This window comes from Enhydra lutris, unplaced genomic scaffold (assembly GCF_002288905.1).
Source record: "Enhydra lutris kenyoni isolate GAN:26980312 unplaced genomic scaffold, ASM228890v2 scaffoldscaffold12, whole genome shotgun sequence".
Classification (NCBI taxonomy): domain Eukaryota; kingdom Metazoa; phylum Chordata; class Mammalia; order Carnivora; family Mustelidae; genus Enhydra; species Enhydra lutris.
Genome location: NW_019154096.1, coordinates 48,724,470 through 48,746,069, shown reverse-complemented (window position 1 = coordinate 48,746,069; position 21,600 = coordinate 48,724,470). Strand labels below are relative to the sequence as shown.

Sequence of the window (21,600 nt, the reverse complement as noted above, 5' to 3'; positions counted from 1 at the left end):
TGTAAGAAAATTAAGGGATGTAGAAAAGCAATAAATAATAATTTGGTCCTTCTTCCTTGAAATTATGACCCCTGATTTCATTAAATATATTTACATTACATCCACTTTAATCATCTTGCTATAATTTATGTCATATACCTTATGTCATGCGCTGGTAGAGTTTAGACTTTCAGGTTATAAGCCCTGCCAATGATTTCCTAAAGCAACACTATGACAAATGGTGTTTAGATCCTTTGGGAGTTGTGATCTAATAGTTATCTATGGGTGACAGTTAAGTGGTAAACCCTTACTAAAACATTGTTCCTATGTGAATATATTGTTAACCCCCTGGAAAATTCTCTGGAGGGGCTTGGAACCTCCAAGCAAGAGCTAAGGAGACCATTTTTCTTTATACATGAGACTGTCTCCACTTGTATACCAGATTGCCCTTAAATTAGCTGAAGTCTTTAGGCCTTAATATATACAAAATGATTCAAATATGTCTTAGTACCCTATTCTGAATTTAAGCACATTTGCTTGAATATGTATGTGACTGGTTTTTAGTGATGTAATTTGAGAGGGTTAACGGGTTACCTGGCATGCATAGTCTAGTTTGTAAGTCTAGCTACTTCCAATAAGATCCATGACTGCATCCCCCTGAAAAAGAAAGCACGAGCCTTTTCTCTGGACCAGTCTGGTATAATAGAACATGCTTGTGCCATTGCTATTACAACTGCTGTTACACTGAAAAACTGCTATCCCACCTGTGGCCTGGTGTGGCAGCAGAAATGCCTGTATTTCTCCCTCCCTACTCTCTCCCCAGCTAGGAATCTTCCCCTGTTTCCTCACTGGTTTGAGAGAAGGCAAGAGAAGAGCCATAAAGTTTGTTTTTGTTTCATCCTTACCTTTTAAGTCTCTATTCTCTATGGAAGGACCAACTCAGAGGAGAAAACCTGCTCTTGATTCCACTTAAAAGATTTAGTCAGTTAGTAGTAAAATGGTAATTTACCAGGCAAAACCACCAACAAAATAAACAGTTTAGGTATTAAGTAACCAAATTATAAATAAACTTTTGAGAATTAAAGTTCCTAAGCTAGAGAGGACTGTCTTATTGAGCAGATTCTGCACTGGTCAATTAAGTGAGGGGATTAAGTGAATTTCTAGAACTAAGTTAGTCCAAAAGCACAAAGATCTAGGAATAATAAGTCAAAGGCCAGATAAATGCACAAAAATATCCAAGCTGATGATGAGTGTAAAATCTATGTAAAGACATGAGACTGTCTGAAGAGGGAGAAAAGGGCATAGTCAAACGATCAGGCAAAACTCACACAGGCAATGAGACCTGGGGCAGAGGAATGTGGCAGAGCAACAGCACAGAGAGAACTTTGGTACTCGGGCAGCTCTTATCTGTGCTTCAGTCACCCTTATATTTCTTTTATTCTGGTGAGAAACCCCAAATGAGCCTTGCCTCTAAGGCTGGCCAGGCAGAGTAACCAATGTGGGTAAGATAAAATGGAAAAGCAGGCAGAAACATTTGTCTGGCACAAATTCCAGAACATCGTCTGCTATGGATGCTACAGAATGAATTTTAATACTCAGTTTAGATGCCTGGTGAAGTGACATTTCCATTTATTTCCAAGTCTAAAAGGTCCATGAGATACTGAAATTATGCTTGGATGAAGCTAGAATAAATAAATGCACTTAAGGAAAAAGGTATTTGGTCAGCCCAGTGGTTTCCAATTTGGGATTCTGGTGGTTACAAAGGTTAATGTAGATGGCGGTTAGTATTTCTCAAAAAATTGTATATTTTGCATTTATTTGTTATCATCCAATTGTTCATGCATGCAATCATTCATTCATTAATTCAACAAACTCCATTGTTTCAAGGATCTCTCTCCCTAAGAATAATGGTCTCAGATAATTATGTTAAGATATCTGTGCTTTATCTTCAGCAAAATTTAGATGAAACATATTGTCACCATAAGGTGCAAAAGTTATGCCACTTAATAACAAAGAATAAGATAAGATCAATACTAGGGATTATCTCTCCTCCCTCTTTCATTCTTTTATTTTTATTTTTAATGGAGATGGATGTTTTTAGTGGCCAAACTGGAGAAAACAGAAAGATAGTGCAATGTTGGGTGTGTATGTGTGTTGGGGGGGGTCATTTACAAAATATAAGTAAATATGTTATATTATAAATGAGGATGGGGTAGAGACATTGCTAGTCTCATGGTGTGGCAGGCAGCATGCAAAAAATAATCTTTCTAAGATTATGCCAGTCAACTGATGTCTTTCTCTTCTAATGTATACTAGAGCCATAAAAGTTTACATCTACTGAGATTGCTTTACAAATAATAAAAGCACTCATTGAGTGTCTACTATATGCTAAGCATTTGGATATGTGTTAGGAATTGATTCAAGAAAGGAAGGAAGGAAGGAAGGAAGGAAGGGAAAGGAAGGAAGAAAGAAAAGAAAAGAGAAAAAAAAGAAAAGAAAAAAGAGAAGAAAAGAAAAGAAAGCCCGGGGCACCTAGATGGCTCAGTGGGTTAAGGCTTCTGCCTTCGGCTCAGGTCATGATCTCAGGGTCCTGGGATGGAGCCCCACGTCAGGCTCTCTGCTCGGCGGGGAACCTGCTTCCTCCTCTTTCTCTGCCTGCCTCTCTGCCTACTTGTGATCTCTGTCTGTGTCAAATAAATAAATAAAATCTTTAAAAAAGAAAAGAAAAGAAAAGAAAACCCTACTCTGCAGTCAAGCAGGAAACAGATTAGGTAAATAGAAGACAGAGATACAGACTGAACCTTGACATAACTGCAACCTAGCTGAAATCAGGGAAGTCCCTAATTGGATTAAAATGATTATCCCCACTCAATACCCCTAACAAAGCAAAGGACAGCACCCTTCTGAAAGAAGATATCATCTAGAGATTTTATAACTTTTCATATGTAATATTTGTAATACAATAGTCATCGACCATAATAAAGACCAGTCTAAATGAGCAAAATGAAGAGAAAAAACAAAAATAAAAACAGACTCACAGGAACCCAGATATTATATTTACCAGATATGGACTTTAAAGTAGCTATTATTAATGTGTTTTTAAAAACAGAGTAAAAGAGAAAATACATGAAAACATGGCATATTCTAAGAGGAAACTGGAATATATACATAAGAATCCAATGTCAGATGAACATTTTAAACTGAAAATATACTGAAAATATCTGAAATTAAGAATTCATTAGACAGGGACGCCTGGGTGGCTCAGTTGGTTAAGCGGCTGTCTTCGGCTCAGGTCATGATCCCAGCCTCCTGGGGTCGAGTCCCACATCGGGCTCCTTGCTCAGCAGAGAGCCTGCTTCTCCCTCTGCCTCTGCCTGCCACTCTGTCTGCCTGTGCTCACTCTCTCTGACAAATAAATAAAATCTTAAAAAAAAAAAAAAAGAATTCATTAGACAGGTGATTCTGGGAATATGGTGGCATTATAGCTTTAGATAGCCCCAAATCTCTACCATTAAAACATATCTACATAGCAAAGCCAAAGATCCATGGACAAGATCCGTAACAGAACTACATCCCCAAGAATCCCTCGTGAAACCCAAAATACAAGTGGGTGAAGACAAACCACCAACAGTAGAAAGCATGCATAATGTCGGTGATTGTCTGGAAGAAATCTAAGAAGCAATGAAGCATCTGAAGGTCCTGAGAGCAGGAAAACCCCAAGGAGCCAAAAGTTAGTTGTTCATCGGAAAGTGCAGCATGCCAACTCAAAAACAGCAGTTAAAACTGGAAGAGGTTTTGTCTATTCCACCTGTTGGGGGGGGTGCCCGGCTTTTGGAGAGGACTAAAGGGGCTGAGAGGAACCTACTTCCTCAGAATTTTTAGGACAAGTCTTCACACTAAAGAGAAACTTCTAGGAGTGGTATAAAACTTGAGAAGGCCAGGAACCACAGAGATTAAGGAAAGAGAAGGTGAAAAAAATATCTTGGAAGGGAAATCCAGCCAAAAAATTTTGGAAATCCAGCCACTATATATTTCTAACACTAGACAAAAACAACAGAGTTCTGTGACATTATTAGAAAAGTTATCAGGGGCGCCTGGGTGGCTCAGTTAGTTAAGTGCCTGACTCTTGATTTCAGCTCAGGTCATGATCTCAGAGTTATGGGATGGAGCCCTGCATGGGCTCCCAGCTCAGCATGGAGTCTGCTTGACATTCTCTCTCCATCTCCCTCTGCTCCTCCCCTTGTGCTCTCTCTCTCTCTTTCTCTCTAAAATAAATGGATAAATCTTTTTTTTTTTTTAATAACGGTTTTACTTATTTGACAGAGAGAGACCCAGTGAGAGAGGGAACACAAGTAGGGGGAGTGGGAGAGGGAGAAGCTGGCTTCCTGCTGAGCAGGAAGCCCTATGCCGGGCTCAATTCCAGGACCCTGGGATCATGACCTGAGCCAAAGGCAGATGCTTAACCGATTGAGTCACCCAGGTGTCCCATAAATGGATAAATCTTTAAAAAAAAAAGAAAGAATAAAAATGAATAGATGGTAAAATAATATCCCCACAAAGTAGAAAGAAATCCCAAAACAGATAAAAATAGAAATTGTACTTCTGAATGAGCTAAAAGACATTGAGAAAATTTTTATGACATTTAAGAACATAAATCAGAGTTTTAAAAAACTGAGAAATGCAGTGACAGAAAGAATTAAAAATTTTATTTATTTATTTATTGAAGATTTATTTATTTATTTGACAGAGATCACAGGTAGGCAGAGAGGCAGGCAGAGAGATAGGAAGGGAAGCAGGCAGAGAGCCTGATGCGGGGCTTGATCCCAGGACCCTGGGATCACAACCTGAGCGGAAGGCAGAGGTTTTAACCCACTGAGCCACCCAGGTGCCCCAGAATTAAAAATTTTTAAAAATTAGAAATTAAGCCTAAACTAGAAGGAGCATAAGGGCAAAGAAACACCACAAAAATAAACTTTTTCTTAAGGTATAGAGGGAGAAATCTTTCTAAATAAAAAAGAAATGAATAAAGAGAAAGAATTCGTTGGATGGATTTAACAGGAGATAAAGCAGAGCAGAAAATCAGGTAAGTGAAGTAGAAGACAGAGCATATAAAAAATACTCAGACTAAAGATCAGAGAGAAGACAAGGAATAAAAAATAAGAGCAAAGTAAGACATAAGGGACATGTGTACTTAAAGTACACAGAACAAAAAGAGGAGACTGAGGTATCAGTCCTATTTGCTAAGAAAATGGCTGACAACTTTTTTTAACTGATGGATGACATGGAATCATACATTCAGGAAGTTCTAATACCCCAAAGCAGAATAAACAGTGAAAACTCAGAACTCAACATATTATAGTGAAAATTATTGAAAACCAAAGAGAAAAACTGAAAAACAAAGTAAGAATTTAAGTTGGCTTTTCAGGGGGTACCTGGATGGCTCAGAGTCTGACTCTTGATTTTACCTCAGGGTCATGATCTCAGGATTGTGAGCTCTAACTCCATGTCAGGATCCACTCAGGGAATAGATTCTGCTTAAGATTGTCTCCTCTCGGGGCGCCTGGGTGTCTCAGTGGGTTAAAGCCTCTGCCTTCGGCTCAGGTCATGATCTCAGGGTCCTGGGATTGAGCCCCACATCAGGCTCTCGGCTCAGCCAGGATCCTGCTTCCCGCCCCCCGTCCCCCCACCACCCCCCCCCCCCCCTGCCCACCTTTTGTCTCTTTTCAAAAAAAAAAAAAAAAAAAAAAAAAAAAAAAAAAAAAAAAGATTGTCTCCTCTCAGGGCACCTGGGTGGCTCAGTGGATTAAGCCTCTGCCTTCAGCTTAGGTCATGATCTCAGGTTGTGGGATTGAGCCCCCCATCAGGCTTTCTGCTCAGCAAGGAGCCTGCTTCCCCCTCTCTCCTTCTCTCTCTGCCTGCCTCTCTGCCTTCTTGTGATTTCTGTCAAGTAAATAAATAAAATCTTTAAAAAAAAAAAAGGTTCTCTCCTCCCTCTCCCTCTTTTCCTCCCCTCTCCCATAAATAAATAAATAAATAAATACTTTTTAAAAAGATGTCTTTTCAATAGAAACAATGAGATTCAAAAGAGAGTAGAAAGCTCTCTTCAAAGTGCTAAAAGCAAAATAATGTCCAACTAGAACTCTAGACCTAACAAAAAATACCCCAGCTCAGATTTTTATTTTATGTATTTATTTTTTACTTCAAGGGTATGCTAGAATTCTTCACAGGACTTGTGGACTTCCACAAAAAGGCACTCTTGGCCACGGGTGATTGTCAGAATCATTGTACTTTGGAGAGGAAAGCAACAGAAAACTATTTTTCTGCCATTAGGATGATAACATTCTCTCCAGCTTTCTTCTACTTTATCACGATTATTTAGTCTATTCAGGGTCCTTTGTGGTTCCATATGAAATTTTAAGATTGTTTTTCTGTTTCTTTGAAAAATACCATTGGGATTTTCATAGTGATTGCTTCCAGTTTGCAGACTGCTTTGGGTAGTATGGATATTTTAACAATATTAAGTCTTCCAATCCATGAACATGTGATTTTTTCCACAAGACAGTCTTTTATTTTTAAAGAAACTGTATCTATAATTAAAATTGTTCCCACAAATAAATTTTCAGGCCAAAATGGATTCATCAGTGAATTCTTCCAAACACTTAAGAAATAAATAACACTAATACTGTACAATTCTCCCCAGAGAAAAAGAAAAAATATTTTTCATACAATGGAGTTCTGTATAGCAAGAAGATTAAGCAAATTATTGTTGCATGCAGCAACATAGAATGCCTACTCTATTATTATATTTATATATATTATATTTATGTAAAATATAGGCAAAATATAGAGGTAAGAGTATATAAAAATATAGAGCTAAGAGTAATCTACAGTGGTAGAAATTATAATAGTAGTTACCGTGAGGGGAAATAGTTAATGGCAAAGGACATGAGGGGGACTTCTGGAATGTTGGTAATATTCTATCCTTAAGGGGCGCCTGGGTGGCTCAGTGGGTTAAAGCCTCTGCCTTCCACTCGGGTCCTGATCCCAGGGTCCTGGAATCAAGCCCCGCATCAGGCTCTCTGCTTGGCAGGGAGCCTGCTTCCTCCTCTCTCTCTCTGCCTGCCTCTCTACCTACTTGTAATCTCTGCCTGTCAAATAAATAAATAAAATCTTTCAAAAAAAAATTCTATCCTTAAGCTCAATGCTGGTTACACAGGTTTGTTGACTTTATGTAAATTTATCAAGCTAATATACTTGATATATTTATATTTCTGTACATAAAGATAACTAAGTGAATACATTGCTAAAATCCCCCTCAGAGCCTTGGAAAGGGACCTCTGCAAAGTTAGGGACCCTAATTTTAAAATTCATTAGCATCACAGCAAAACTGCCTCTGACTGAGGCAATGGCAATTCTCTTTTAGGTGTTCTGATCTTAAGACACCAGACTGAGGGGCCACCTGGGTGGCTCAGTTGGTTGAGCATCCAGCTCTTGGTTTTGGCTCAGGTCAAGATCTCAGGGTCGTGAGAACTGAGTCCCACATGGGCTCTGCACACAGTGGGGAGTCTGCTTAAGATTCTCTCTCTCTCTCTCTCTCTCGCTGCCCTTCCCCCCCTCTAAAATAAATATATCCTTAAAAAAAAAAGACACCAGATTGAGCTTTCTAAAAGTATTCTATATATGCAATTGAGGATTAGGACAGAGATCTGGGAAAGATACATGTTTGGGAGTCACCAGCAATCACATGGTAGCAGCAGTCATGGAAGCTGGGATTATTAGGCAAAGAGTATGATGAAAAATACTGTATGAAAAAAAAGAACATAAAATTGCTGTATGAAGAAAAAGAACATAAAAAGACCAAGGACCTAATTATACGTCTTCAACATTGAGTTTCTTTTCTTCCGCTTGGGTAGAACCCTGTTCATCGAATGATCAGAAGTTCTGCTAGACAATTGTATATGTCTGTATAAAAGAGGGAAAATTAATTAAAGCTTAAATGCATTTTACATAGTAAAATGAAAAAGGCTTTCTTAGCACAAAGTGTTGGTATATTTTTAGAAAGTCCCAAGAACAATTTATAAGCAGTATAAAGATATGAAAAACACACCACAATTTAAGAAAAAAAAATTTTTGATTTCCTAAATTCCCTGGGAAAGAAACAGAAACGTGGGAAGAAAAGAGCATTTATCATATATAAAGAAGATCCTTATATGTTATAGAAAGACAAGGAGACTCCCAAAACTGACAATCTTTTCAGTTGAGGGAGAGCCCTCATTTCCTCAGGCTAAGAAACATCAACCTAAGTGCCCTTGCTATTAGTATGTCCCTGCTATCAGAATATGCAAGAACTAACTATAAGAATAGTAAAGAAGAAGCATTAATTACAGAAGGAAGATATATAATTACTGGGAGAGAAGTAACTCAACAGGTTCAAAGCAACAGAGGGAATAAAGAATAACATCCTCTATTTCTAGTAGATAGTTTTCCACTTTATATCTACTCACAGCCATATTTCTTATATGTAGAATGGTTAAGGCAAATGAATGTGCAACTGAGTTTTCATAAATAGTTCTGATTTAAAATTTTCAAGCCAATTTTTAAATGTAACTATTTCTGTCCAAATATTTCTTCTCATCAGGTTAATGGACTGCTAATTTTCATAATGTCTTAGAATACATGTAAAATTTATTTCTTTATGAGTATAATATACATTCATTTTTGAAATTTAGAAAATAGAGAAAGAAATAAAGAAGAAAAATTAAAATAATCCTATGTTCTACCAGTCAAAGATAATTACTTGATATATTTTCCCACTCTTTTACTCTATCTACACATATATGTATATATTTATTCATTCATTGAGTAATTCATTATCTGTTTGTATAAAATTAGGATCATATATGACTTGGCATTCTGCTTTATCACTTAGCATTTTGAGTACTTCTTCATATCACTGAATTTTCTTCAAAAACATAATTTTAATGGCTATTTTACATTTCATCATAGTTTTGCCATTACATTACTAGATTTACTAATATCTTTAGAGGGTGAATTAACACTAGAAACATATAAGTTATAAATGATATTATACGAATTCTTCTAATCATAATCACAAATAAACTTTTGTTGGTTACCTTTCTGTATATGGTCTTTAGCGCTGGATTTAAAGATCCCTTGCTTGTGTTTAGCCTGAAATTCCATGACTGTCTAATGGGTGAAGGTAGTGACATAATTTCTCCACTTTCTTCAAACCAACACTTTCCCTACCAAAAATATTTAAGAAATAACACAGTAAAATACTTCACTAAAAACAAAAGTCACATACTAGCAGTGAATGGTGTAACTTGTTAGCTGGTGCACTTGCCTTTTCTAGGGTAAGCAGGCGGTTTTCCATTTTGTTACAGGTCTTTTTGTATATTCGTGGCTTTCTCTGAATATAGAATCCTTCATCTTCTAAAATGCGTGGAATCATACCTTTTGGCAATTTACGCTGGTTGACCACTTAATGACAAAACCTAGATATTACTTTAAAGTCCAAATTATTAAACTGGTATTGACCAAACAAGAAAAAAAAAGGCAACTACCATATACCCTACTACTAAAGTTTAGCAGAAAGTCTAAAACAAACAAACAAACAAAAAATATTATATATATATGATTTCTTTTAATCAGTTTCCTTAAAGTCAGGGAGATGTGAAGAACAAATGTAGAAAACTTTCTGTAATTTTAGATCAGTTCTTTTTATCTATCCAACATACAAAGAAGCACTACTCTAGGAGTCATTAATGACTTAAATATTATAAAGAATTTTACCTGGAGAACTACTTGGCACAAAAATGTTTGCCTGTTGTTTTTTGATTTGTTCTTGATCATCTACATATTCAGCAGCTTTTACTTCAAGTAAATCTGGGAAAATGATTTCCTCCATAAAATCTTCATCTTGGCCTTCGGCAAAATTTTGTAAATTATCACCAAGTGAAAAATGTTTGGGGTAACTATCATTTACGGATCGCTGTTGAATACCAAAGAGAAAAAAAATAAGCAAATACGCTGTCCCCATGATTACATATAGATAAGTGAGATGTATTGGGACCTTGCAGTGAATTGTCTTTCTGAGTCATGCCACCTAGTTCAAGGTCAAGCTGAAACTGTTACAACAAAATCTCACTGAACATAGGAAGAATTCATTTAAGGCTTAATGGTATGAAGGACTACTGAAACAGAACTACAATTAAAGTCCCTCCTCGTCCATGGAAAATGACCTAAGATATTGGAATATGGTATTTCAGCCACTGAGAATTCACAGTGTAAGGCAAAGTCCAGAGACATCAGGCCATGCAGTCTTAAACTGTGTGTTTTTTTCACCATTCAGAAAGCAGTATTACCTAAAATGATATGGAGCATTCATGCTGGTTTCTGGATGGTATTTAAAAGAAAAAAAAAAAAAAGATTCAACATAGAAATCTATGGCAGAATGATTATAGGGAGATTCTGAAATATGATAGCTACTACAAAAATTATAAATAATCTGAATATAAGTATCCTAACAGATGTATTACTAAATATCAAAATGCATACTTTTATATAAGGATCAGAAATTTTATATGAGTCTCTTCACACACACAAAAATCATGAATTTATTCTGGATGACTTTACTTATCTAATTTGAAATATATATATATTGAAAAACAGAAGGAGACAGAGAGTGTGTGAGTCATGCAAATAAAATCCCTCAATTTTCCAAAACATACATTTGGGGATAAATCATTAAATTAAAAATAATTTGACCATATCTGATAAAATTATGAAATCAACTTGGTTAATCAACACTTAGGTTCATATCAAGTCATCATAATCTTGATCCCTCTCTCCTACCCCCATCAGAAATCAAGAAGTATTTTATATCCAATAAAATTTTTATTTTATTTTGCAAAAATTTGAGGGATCTCTAACACAGGGGATCTCTGAAGATTCCAATCCCGACAAGAAGGGGCTTGAACTCCTGTTATCAGGCATCTCTCATAATACCCCTGGTGTGGACCAGGGCTTTCAACCTGCCTTCAGAGTTAAGGTGTGTCCTGACAGCTGAGTAGGTCAGCGCTCATCTTGGATCCCAGCCTTTTATTTGTGACCAAACAAGTCTCTTTTAAAAACCTTACCCTGTTCAATTGGCCTATATTTTTAGCCTTAGACAAACTATGATTTTAACCAATATAAGCCCCATCTGACCAACTATTCCTTATTTAATCTAAGGCTAGCTGCTCTTCCAGATCTCCTTCCTGGTCTTTACCATGCAGCTCACAGCAGAGCAGTGTCTGTGCTGTTAGGTGTCATGTGACAGGGAGTATGAGGTCAGAAGGCATCCACCCAACTTTCCATTCATAACTCTAGATGGACACCTGAGCATGGTGTGGTTAGTGTGGTTAAAAAGAGATATTACCCTCCCCGCCCAGCCCCGCCCTGGCCATGTCACAGGAACAGGTCTTGCTAATTGCGGTATGATAAGTAGAACTGTCAGAAAATAACCCTGGACCTCACTCTGGGCTGCCCAGACAACATATTTGGGATCAGGACTCCTCTTTCTCCCTGCAGAAAGAAACTCAGTCTCCCAAATGGTGGCTCTCTCCTCCATGATGAGGACAGTAGTTTCCTATGGACCTCAAAGTCACCAGGTACAGGGCAATGGCTTTTCAAGACAGTGCCTCTAAACAACCCACATCTAAACCTGACTTACTAAAGCCCAAAGAGCCTATTTGCCTCACTGACCTAATTTCTCTCATGCCTGCCCTCTGGGAAGGAAAAGCAGCCATAATCACAATACCTGACCCTGGTATTTGTTGGATGGACCGTCTCGTCTCTTGTTTTCCCAGAAAAGCTCATTCCTTAACCCATACTGTGAGACTCCGGGAGGTCACGTGACTTGGCAGAGCATGCACATGTTTGAAACTCACTTATTCAATATTCATTGGAATATTCATTGAGTGCCTAATATGTTTCAGGAAGAAAATAAACAAATAGATATAGAAATATATGCTCAGGAGCGCCCGGGTGGCTCAGTGGGTTAAGCCTCTGCCTTCAGCTCATGTCATGATCTCAGGGTCCTAGGATCGAGCCCCACATTGGGCTATCTACTCAGCAGGGAGCCTGCTTCCCCCACCTTCTACCTACCTCTCTGCCTACTTCTGATCTCTGTCTGTCAAATAAATAAATAAATAAATAAATAAATAAATAAATGCTCAGTGGTGATAAGTGTGTTTAAGAAAAAAAAAAAAAAACCTCAACGAGATAGGAGGATAGAGAATACCAGGCTAGGTGGGTAGGGGCTACTATTGTAGATAGGGTTGTCAGATACAGTATCTTAAATTATCTAAAATGATGAATCATTTGAACAGAGACCCAAATGTAATGAGAGAAAGATAGCATGAGGATAAAGGAAGAGCTTTCTAGACAAATAAAAGGTACAAAGTCCTTTGCATGTTGTGAGGAATAGGAAGGAGGCCAATCTGGCTGGAGTTGGGTAGGAAAAGGGCAAAGAGGTAAAAAATGAGGTCAGATAGGTACCAAGTGGGGCAGGATATACAGGCTTTGGAGGACTTTAGCTTTTGTTTGTTTTTTGTTGTTTTTTGTTTTTTTGTGAGATAGGAAACCGTTAAGAAGGTGTAAGCAAAAGAATGGTATGTCTTAGATTTTAACAGGAGCACTCTGACCACTGTATGACATGGAAAAGAGATTGTTGGGGCACTAGTGAGATACTAGGGAGACACTGGCAATGATCCAGATGAAAGGTTATGGTGGCTTAGACTAGGGTTATACCAGTGGAAGTGGTGAAAAGTGGGTCAGATTCTGGCATACTTTGAAGGTAGAACCAACAGGATTTGTGATGAATTGAATATGAGGTCTGTTAGTAAAAGAGGATCCAAAGATGACACCAGGGTTTGGATGAGCAACTGGAAAAATGGAATTGCTATTTACAAATATGATTCTATTCATATGAATGTCTGTGTATGTGGAAGTCTGGGCATAAGTACTGAGAAAGGTGTGAAAAGTGAGAGTGGTTTATCTCAGCGCAGTGGGATTTGATGTGATTTTTAGTTTCTTCATATGGTTTTCTGCATTTTAAGAAATAATGTACATACTTTCTTCAAACTTTTAAAAGATAAAGTTGTTTTTATTGTAGAAAAACCAGCAAGAACAAAGAAGGAATGAAAGGACTGAACAGGTTGCAAAGAAAAGGGGATGGAAGGGACTGGGAAGCAAACTGGAATGGAAATGGGTGTCTAAGAGGGACTCAGGAGGCCTGAGGGGTTAGGCAATGCTGAGCTGCATCAAAAGATACTGGGTAGAATTCTGGGGGATAGTAGTACTGGGGAAGGGACCAAGGAAACTGCAGAGACTAAAGGCAGAGGTGGAACTGGAGAAAGTGTAGAGGAATAGCAGCAGACAGGGAGAGCAGAGGGATGAACAGTCAGGAGATGGGAAAGACCCATGAGACCGACTAGTACAGGTGGAGAGGGCCACCAGGGAATAATAGGGGGTGAGGAGCTTGGGAGGCATGGGAAGAATTGCTAGAAATTAGAAGGGTCTGGGATCAGACTAGGAGGGATGAAGAATGAGGCATCTATGGAGAGTAATGGAGACGACAGAGAACAAAGGGGGGCACTTGGAGAGGACAGGAGCAACAAAAGAAAAAGAAAACACAGGTTTCGGAGCTGACGTTTCACCCTCATCCCTGAGCTTCCTCACCTTTAAAGTAGACATTATAATAACGCCTGCCTCACACGATTACTATGAGGACTGGATGATGTTATCCATATTAAAATTTAGTGTAACACTGTGCATCCAGTTAAGTACTCAATAACTGTTTGGAATTATTTTTTTTTAACAGATTGTTAATTCAAAGAAGAGTTGGCTCAAATAATAAAAATTTCATCTCCTAACCAAGTATTTCATTCTATGCCTTTAATAAAGGGCTAATTTGCCTGAGACAGGAGAAGAAGGGGAACAAATCCAACCTGCTCTGAACAGCGGCCCACAGCTGAGCCTTCTTCACCGCTCGGCATGAAAAACCAAAGCCCTTCATCCAGCGAGACTTCTATCTGTGGATTAAACAACGGTCAACCAGTATTCAGGGTGGAAAAGAGTATTTTTTCTGCTAATACACGCAAGAAATATTTTTCTGTGATATGGTAAACAGTAACGGTCATCTTATTCATGAGCAAGGAGCAGCAAGAGTCTGTTTGGTTCATTACATTTTTGGGGGTTTTGTTTTGAAGTTTCTGGTAACTACAATAAGAAACAGAATGCAGTAGAGCCCAAATGTTCTGCCTCCCAAACTGTCTTGTCACTCTAGCCAGAGTACGAAGAGTATTACTTTACAGTTTGATCAAAATGGGGGCTCAGGGCAAATTCTTCTTTTCTCTCCCTGCTTTTGGATGCTTTCATATATGTGTGCACTCACATACAAGTACCACCCAGCCCACCTACAGTCTTCTGTGGTTATAGACAGTTAAAAGTATTAAAAGGTACATATTCCTACTTATAAATTTGCTGATAAATAAGTTTTTGCTTTTCAGTACTGTCAAGTCTGAATCTTTTAAATGTAAATCACTTACCCCTTCTTTCTCACATACATATTAAAATGAACTGTTTTTAGGGAGATTTGGGAAGTAATTAATTCCATAATAAAAAAGTAAAACTCCGGTTACTAGAAGTCAAAGAATTTTAAAATATATAAAATACAAAGCTTATCTTATATCCTGTCTGTATCTACAATTCAGCTGTCACATTAACTTTAATAGTTATTCACCCTGCAACAATGCTGCATATCAAAATTATCAATATACCTTACTTCCCTTCATCTCTGCTCATCGAAAAACCACTTGCTAAATTCCTCAACTTCCTGAGCAGATATCTAGCAGCTGGTATGGAGAGTCTTAGAAGCCAATTTCTCTTCTTTTTCACCTCTTTTCTTGACACTCAATGGACCGACTCTGACAAGCTTCCAATTTTTTATTATTCAGTTACATAAATCCAATTTAGGCAAACTTTCATTTGCTGAATGAATAGCATGTATACACATCTTTTTTTTTTTTTAGTCCGCTTTTACTTTTAAATTTAATTAAAATAATTCTTACTAAGCACCCAAGAAGGACACTGTGGGAGAAACAAAGAGGACTTAAAAAAAATTCCTTGCAGGGCACCTGGGTGGCTCAGTCGTTAACCATTTGCTTTTAGGGCAGGTCATGATCCCAGGGTCCTGGGATGGAGTCCTGCATCAGTTAGTTTTCCTGCTGGTAGGAAGCCTGCTTCTCCCTCTCCCACTCCTCCTGCTTATGTTCCCTCTCTCACTGTGTTTCTTTTCTGTCAAATAAATAAAATCTTTTTAAAAAATTCCTTGCATTTTAAAATTTGTAGAGTTAGTCTCGCTGCTTATGGCAGAAACGACTAGTTGTCTATTATGGTCTTTCCCCCCGCCCCCGTCTCTAATAACAGAATCTACTTTTTGGGGGGCTACCTAAATATTTTCCCTGCATTCCTTTAGGGGAAGTAATGTGTGCAGCTTGCAGGTCTTACCCTATATGAGATCAATCTGCAACCCTCTGGCTCTTTCCTTCTTTCCCTGTGGCCAGCAAATAAAGGCCACTGAAGCTTTGCCACTGGACTCTGAGATAGAAATCATCTGCTAAAGATGGCAGAGCTCTCCTAGCAGTTTACCTACCTGTTAACAACTAGAGAGAAATAAAACTTCGATCCTAATTAAGACATTTTACTTGGAATCTTTGGGCTAAAGGTGCTTAACAACTTTTACCCTAAAAGCTAGTTCCCCTAAAACAGAGGAATTGTTTTGTCATTTCAAGTTTCAAATATGTGATTACACATTGAATTATAAAACAAAAACTGTAAGTTTTCACCTACAGTATTTTATTATAATATTTTTAGGACAAAAATAATGTCAGGTAGGAATAAAGAATGCTGTAAATTGGTATGAGGAATCTTTGTGGAGGGACAATAATGGCTTATAGTGTCGACTGCATCACTCTGTAAGTTTACTAAAAATCGTTAAATCATACACTTAAAATGAGTGATATTTTGCTATACAAAGTATAACTCAATAACGCTGTTCTAAAAAGTATAAAAAAATTATTTACCTTAGGCCATTGATGCATCTTCTCATCAACGAGTAGCTGAGGTGAGGATTTTTCACCTTGATTAATCTGAAACATAACATAAGTAAATGGTATGGAAAATTTAATCTTCACAAATGTAGACATAATTGTGCTCATAAGTCTTTTATCCAAAATGGATAAAAAAATCAAGATTTTTCAATGCTTTTCTTTTAACAAGTACATACATGTTTTCCCTTGAGATGTCACATACAGTTACCATGACTAATTGAACTTTTCTTAGCTTTAGGTTTGAGGAAAAAAAGCATGGAAAAGACAAAGCATTTGGGATTTAAGGAGCTATGTTAAGGCTGAATTTTCACTCTTTTCTGACAAAGAAAAGTTTATTATGATATATATTGCAGTAAACAGTAAATATGAAAACAGGAAAGAAAAAGAAGCATTACCTTAGCATTTTTTAGCTTCTCTCTTACTTTGCCTCTCAATGTTTCTATTATGTTTTGATTTTCTTCTGCATCTAAATCTATCAAGAAGTCAACATAATAAAGAGTTCATGACACTTTCTTATAATAAAACAGCAACAGTAGAAAAAAGCATCCAAAAGCTTATTAAATAGGTAAACTGCATGTATTTCTAAAGATCATGACAATTACAAAGACCGGGTCATTGTCCTATGTGAGCTTAGAACCTAAGACCAAAGGCTGTTATCCCTTCCCTCTTTTCCATTTTGGACTAAATAGTCAGGACTGAAACTTGCTTCTTAAGATCTCCTACTATTAATGTATTCATATCAATATGACTCTTTATCTTGATTAACAGTTTTCTTATGTAATTGGCTGCTCCCATATTGGGGGCATAGATATTTACAATTGTTAGATCATCTTGGTGGATAGTCCCTTTAAGAATGATGTAGTGTCCTTCTGTATCTCTGACTACAGTCTTTAGTTTAAAATCTAATTTATCTGATATGAGAATCGCTACCCCGGCCTTCTTTTGAGGCCCATTGACATGAAAGATGCTTCTCCAACCCTTCACTTCCAGTCTGGGTGTATCTTTAGGTTCAAAATGGGTCTCTTGTAGACAACATATGGATGGGTCCTGTCGTTTTATCCAATCTGCAACCCTGTGCCGTTTTATGGGCGCATTTAGGTCATTCACATTGAGATTGATTATTGATAGATACGTTTTTATTGATATCATGTTACCTTTGAAGTCTTTCTTTCTGTAGATTGTCTCTATATTTCTGTTCAATGCTATTCTTAGGATTTTTCCTCTTTTATAGAACCCCCCTTAATATTTCCTGCAGTGTTGGCTTGGTGGTTGCATAGTCTTTTAAGCCTTGCCGGTCTTGGAAATTCTTTATCTCTCCATCCATTTTGAATGTCAGTCTTGCTGGATAAAGTATTCTTGGCTGCATGTTCTTCTCATTTAGTGCCCTGCATATATCTTGCCAGCCCTTTCTGGCTTGCCAGGTCTCTGTGGACAGGTCTGACGTTATTCTGATGGGCTTTCCTCTGTAAGTAAGGAGCCTCTTTGTCCTAGCGGCTTTCAAGAGATTATATCTACAATTATGATTCCTCAGTTTGACTATCAGGTGCCTTGATGTTTTTTTGGAATCTATAATCTTGGGTGGAGACCGTTCGGCCTCTAGTACACGAACGCTGGGTCCATTCGCGAGATTGGGAAAATTTTCATGAAGAACTTGTTCCACTATATCTTCTAGACTTCTTTCTTTCTCCTCCCCTTCAAGGATTCCAATAATTCTGACGTTGGAATGTTTCATGGCATCATTTATTTCCCTGATTCTGTTTTCGTGGCTTCTAAGCTGTTTGTTCCAGGCTTCCTCCTGATCCTTTCTCTGTATCTGTTTGTCCTGCAGATCACTAATTCTATCTTCTGTCTCAGTTACCCTAGCTTTGAGAGAATTTAGATTAGATTGGAACTCATTGAGAGCATTGTGAATCTCAGCCCTGGTAGCTTTTAGCTCTGCCCTAACATTGTGAACATCATCTCTGGTCACTTTCAGTTCGGCCCTAATCAATTCCGTTTGGTCATCCATGGCTTTCTCCAACCTAGCTATTGCCTGGATAATTGTTTTTTTTATATAGATAATTTTTAACCTACTTACCATCACAGTGAGCTGTCCAGTACATCAAATTCCATAATAACCTTCTAACCTGAACTTTTTGATGCATACACCTGTGTTTTTCTTTCGCATTTCTATTTTTTAAATTTCTTTTTTTTTAAAGATTTTATTTATTTATTTGACAGAGAGAGATCACAAGCAGACAGAGAGGCAGGCAGAGAGAGAGAGAGAGAGGGAAGCAGGCTCCCTGCCGAGCAGAGAGCCCAATGCGGGACTCGATCCCAGGACCCTGAGATCATGACCCGAGCCGAAGGCAGCGGCTTAACCCACTGAGCCACCCAGGCGCCCTAAATTTCTTTTTTTTAATTTTAGTTTAGTTTAGTCTAGTTTATTCCTTTTTTATTTTTATTTTCTAATATTCATATAGAGTTAAACTTCAAAGTAATCCCCTTTCCCCAATCAATACTACCCCTATAGGTAAACCAATTTTTAATCCCCCTTTATCTTAGGAAAGTTGAGTCCTTTAACAAAGATATCAAGATACATCCAGGAAGAATCAAAACAACCTTCCTCACCCACACTGAGAATTTATAACCACTCTCCCATCTTTTTCTTCTACCAGTGTTTCTGCGTTTTTGTGTTTGTCCTGATAGTATATAAATCTTACACTTGGGGTTCTTTTTGACGAGGTTCTTCCTTTATTTGCTTATATATATATATTTTTTTCTCTTGTCATATACTTTTATTAGTCTTTTTGTTTGTCTGTTTTTGTTTGTATACTTCATAAATCTTACCCTGGGGCCCATTTGGGCTGAAACTTCTCTTTTATCTTCCCTTTCTTTCCGCCTCTCTCTCTCTCTTTTTTTCTTTTTCTTTTCTTTTTTCTCTCATTTGGGTGGGGAATCCTGATTGCTCAGAAGCATTCCAGGGTGCACCTTGACTGCACCACGGTCGATACATCCAGCTACATCCGTTCAGTCATCTCTCACCAAAATGACTAGGAGGAGGAATGCCCAACAGAAGAAAAATACAGAGGATGGACCTTCTGCAACAGAGCTAACGGCTATCAACATAGACAATATGTCGGAAAGAGAATTCAGGCTAACAATTATCCAGGCAATAGCTAGGTTGAAGAAAGCCATGGATGACCAAATGAAACTTGCTTCTTTTTGCGACTTTCTCCCCTACCTTCTATATTCTTAGCTATTGGAGAGTCCTTCTTTGTAGTCATTCAAAAAAGAAAAAAAAGAAAGAAAAAAACAAGCTCTGATAGGCATGAGAACAGTCACATTCTATGTAGACTGTTCTGTAGAGTATACAAATAACAAAGCTGGTTTACTTCAATATGATTAAACTGAAGAGAAAGGGATCTGAAAGGAAGAATGAGAAGTGTCCACGTACCCATTTTAACTACTTATGTCAGTTCTGAAAAGTCAGTACAATACTGCCAACCCCTACTTCTGCCAGCTCTTAAAGGATATGAAACATGAGTATAAAGAAGGTTCCAGGTAGTGTGTGCACTCTAAACCATGTGTTATTTTCTGCTCATTCACCAGACAATCCACCAGATGGACTGAGAAAGATAAGGGTTGTACAGTCCTATGTACAGTAGAAAACGGAGAGCCTATTGGTTATTCTGCCTTGCATTTTTTTTTTTCTTCTCCTTTGAGTACTCAAAAGGTTGCATAAAGGCTAATGGAAATAAAGGATAAGTATAAAGCTAAATCACTATAGGTAATGAGAATCCTCTTTCTTAACTGCAGTATTCCTTGGTAAGTTTAAAAATTACTAGTTGGTTTGTTTATACTCTATTCCCAGAATTTAGAATAGGCAGATGTCACAAAGTAGGGTCTCAGTACATATTTGGTGGATGAATGAACCAGGCTTTGACCATATTTATATATGTTTTTCCATATATATAAGATCTGGAGCTTCCTGAAGCAGGTTTTGTATCTATGCATGTTTGTGGACTAACACAGTCTCAAGCACTAGTGACTTCTCCATGTTCGCAGAAAGGAAGAGAAAACAAAATTTGGTTTTATTACAAGTGTTGACTTTACTATGTATTTTCTTATGCCCATCTTGTATTATCTAGGAAGTTTAGTTTCTGTTTGAACTCATTTCTTAAGAAACTTGTGTTCCCACTTGAAACCCTATGATAGGATTAGTCATTTACATCTTTAAAAAACAGAAATCAGCAGTTATCAGAGTTGTGGTATACTTATTGAGAACCTTTTCGGAGATGCTTGTCTACATTTTCTTCTGCACTGTTATCTTCTGACATCTGTAAAAAAGTTGGAGGGGGGGCAGGTTACCTTACATCTTTTTGTTTTGGCATCGAACATCTTTTCGTATGTTCATCAGCCCTTTGAAAGTCATCACTTCTTAAAATGCCAATTCATGTCCTCTGCCTATTTTCTTAAATTTCACCTTTTTATCAATTGGTATGAGCTCTTTAAATACATTGGATTTTTTTTAAAGATTATTTATTTATTTATTTATTTGACAGACAGAGATCACAACTAGGCGAGAAGCAGGCAGAGAGAGAGAGAGAGAGAGAGAGGAGGAAGCAGGCTCCCCGCCCAGCAGAGAGCCTAATGCAGAGCTCAATCCCAGGACCCTGGGATCATGACCTGAGCCGAAGGCAGAGGCTTTAACCCACGGAGCCACCCAGGTGCCCCAATACAGTGGATTTTTAATTTTTAAATGAAGAAATTTCTCTCTGTAATATCAAAAAGGACCTTTGATTGATAAAATCCAATGGTTAGTTGTTAGTGTTCATATATTACTAACTTTACATATCTTTTAGGAGGGCCAAATAAGACCAGATGTATGAAAATACTTTGAAATTCAACACTCTATCCATGTTAGCTATTTACTTGATTACTCTGTAGCATCTGGTAATGTTGGGCACCTTTATTTTCTGAAAACTTTCTATATCATTGCTCTCTACTCTCTGGCCACTTAATCAATGGTCACACTTCTCTTCATAGTTTACATGCAGCCACATTCCAAGGCTTTGGAGAGTGGATGTATTCCCAGGGCTTCCCAAATCTGTCTCCAACCTTGACTGCTATCCTGAATACCATACTTCTAGCTGTCTGCTGGTATTTCTGACTGAATATCCTACCATTATTTAAAAAACTCCATATGTTCAAACTTCCTTTTAAGTTTTTCAAGCCTCACTATTCTGAAATTGAACCATACTAGCAATGTAAAGTCTGTTTTTAGAACAATATAGACTATGAGTTTATCATTTTAAGTTTAAATACAATAGCAGAAGACTCCTTAAATAACAACTAAAATAAAAGACATTTCATAATAAGAGCCTAGTCTACAGACTTCCTGAAAGAACTTCAAAATCCACTAGTGTTTCCTGTATCACACTTAAGCACTATTGAATAAGATCAA

At 37.6% G+C, this 21,600-nt stretch overlaps 1 protein-coding gene across 1 annotated transcript in view; it reads right to left on the bottom strand.

Moving 5' to 3' along the window:
- Nucleotides 1–20,473, bottom strand: part of LOC111145361 (coiled-coil and C2 domain containing 2B) — a 99,673-nt gene extending 79,200 nt beyond the window's left edge. Inside the window, exons 1-7 of the mRNA XM_022500224.1 lie at nt 20,422–20,473; nt 16,550–16,626; nt 16,128–16,193; nt 13,992–14,075; nt 9,793–9,991; nt 9,344–9,480; nt 9,114–9,242 (exon numbers count right to left, since the gene is read on the bottom strand). Coding sequence (XP_022355932.1) covers nt 9,114–9,242; nt 9,344–9,480; nt 9,793–9,991; nt 13,992–14,075; nt 16,128–16,193; nt 16,550–16,626; nt 20,422–20,473 — 744 coding nt within the window. The remainder of the gene's footprint in view (nt 1–9,113; nt 9,243–9,343; nt 9,481–9,792; nt 9,992–13,991; nt 14,076–16,127; nt 16,194–16,549; nt 16,627–20,421) is intronic.
- Between the last annotated feature and the right edge of the window lie 1,127 nt (nt 20,474–21,600).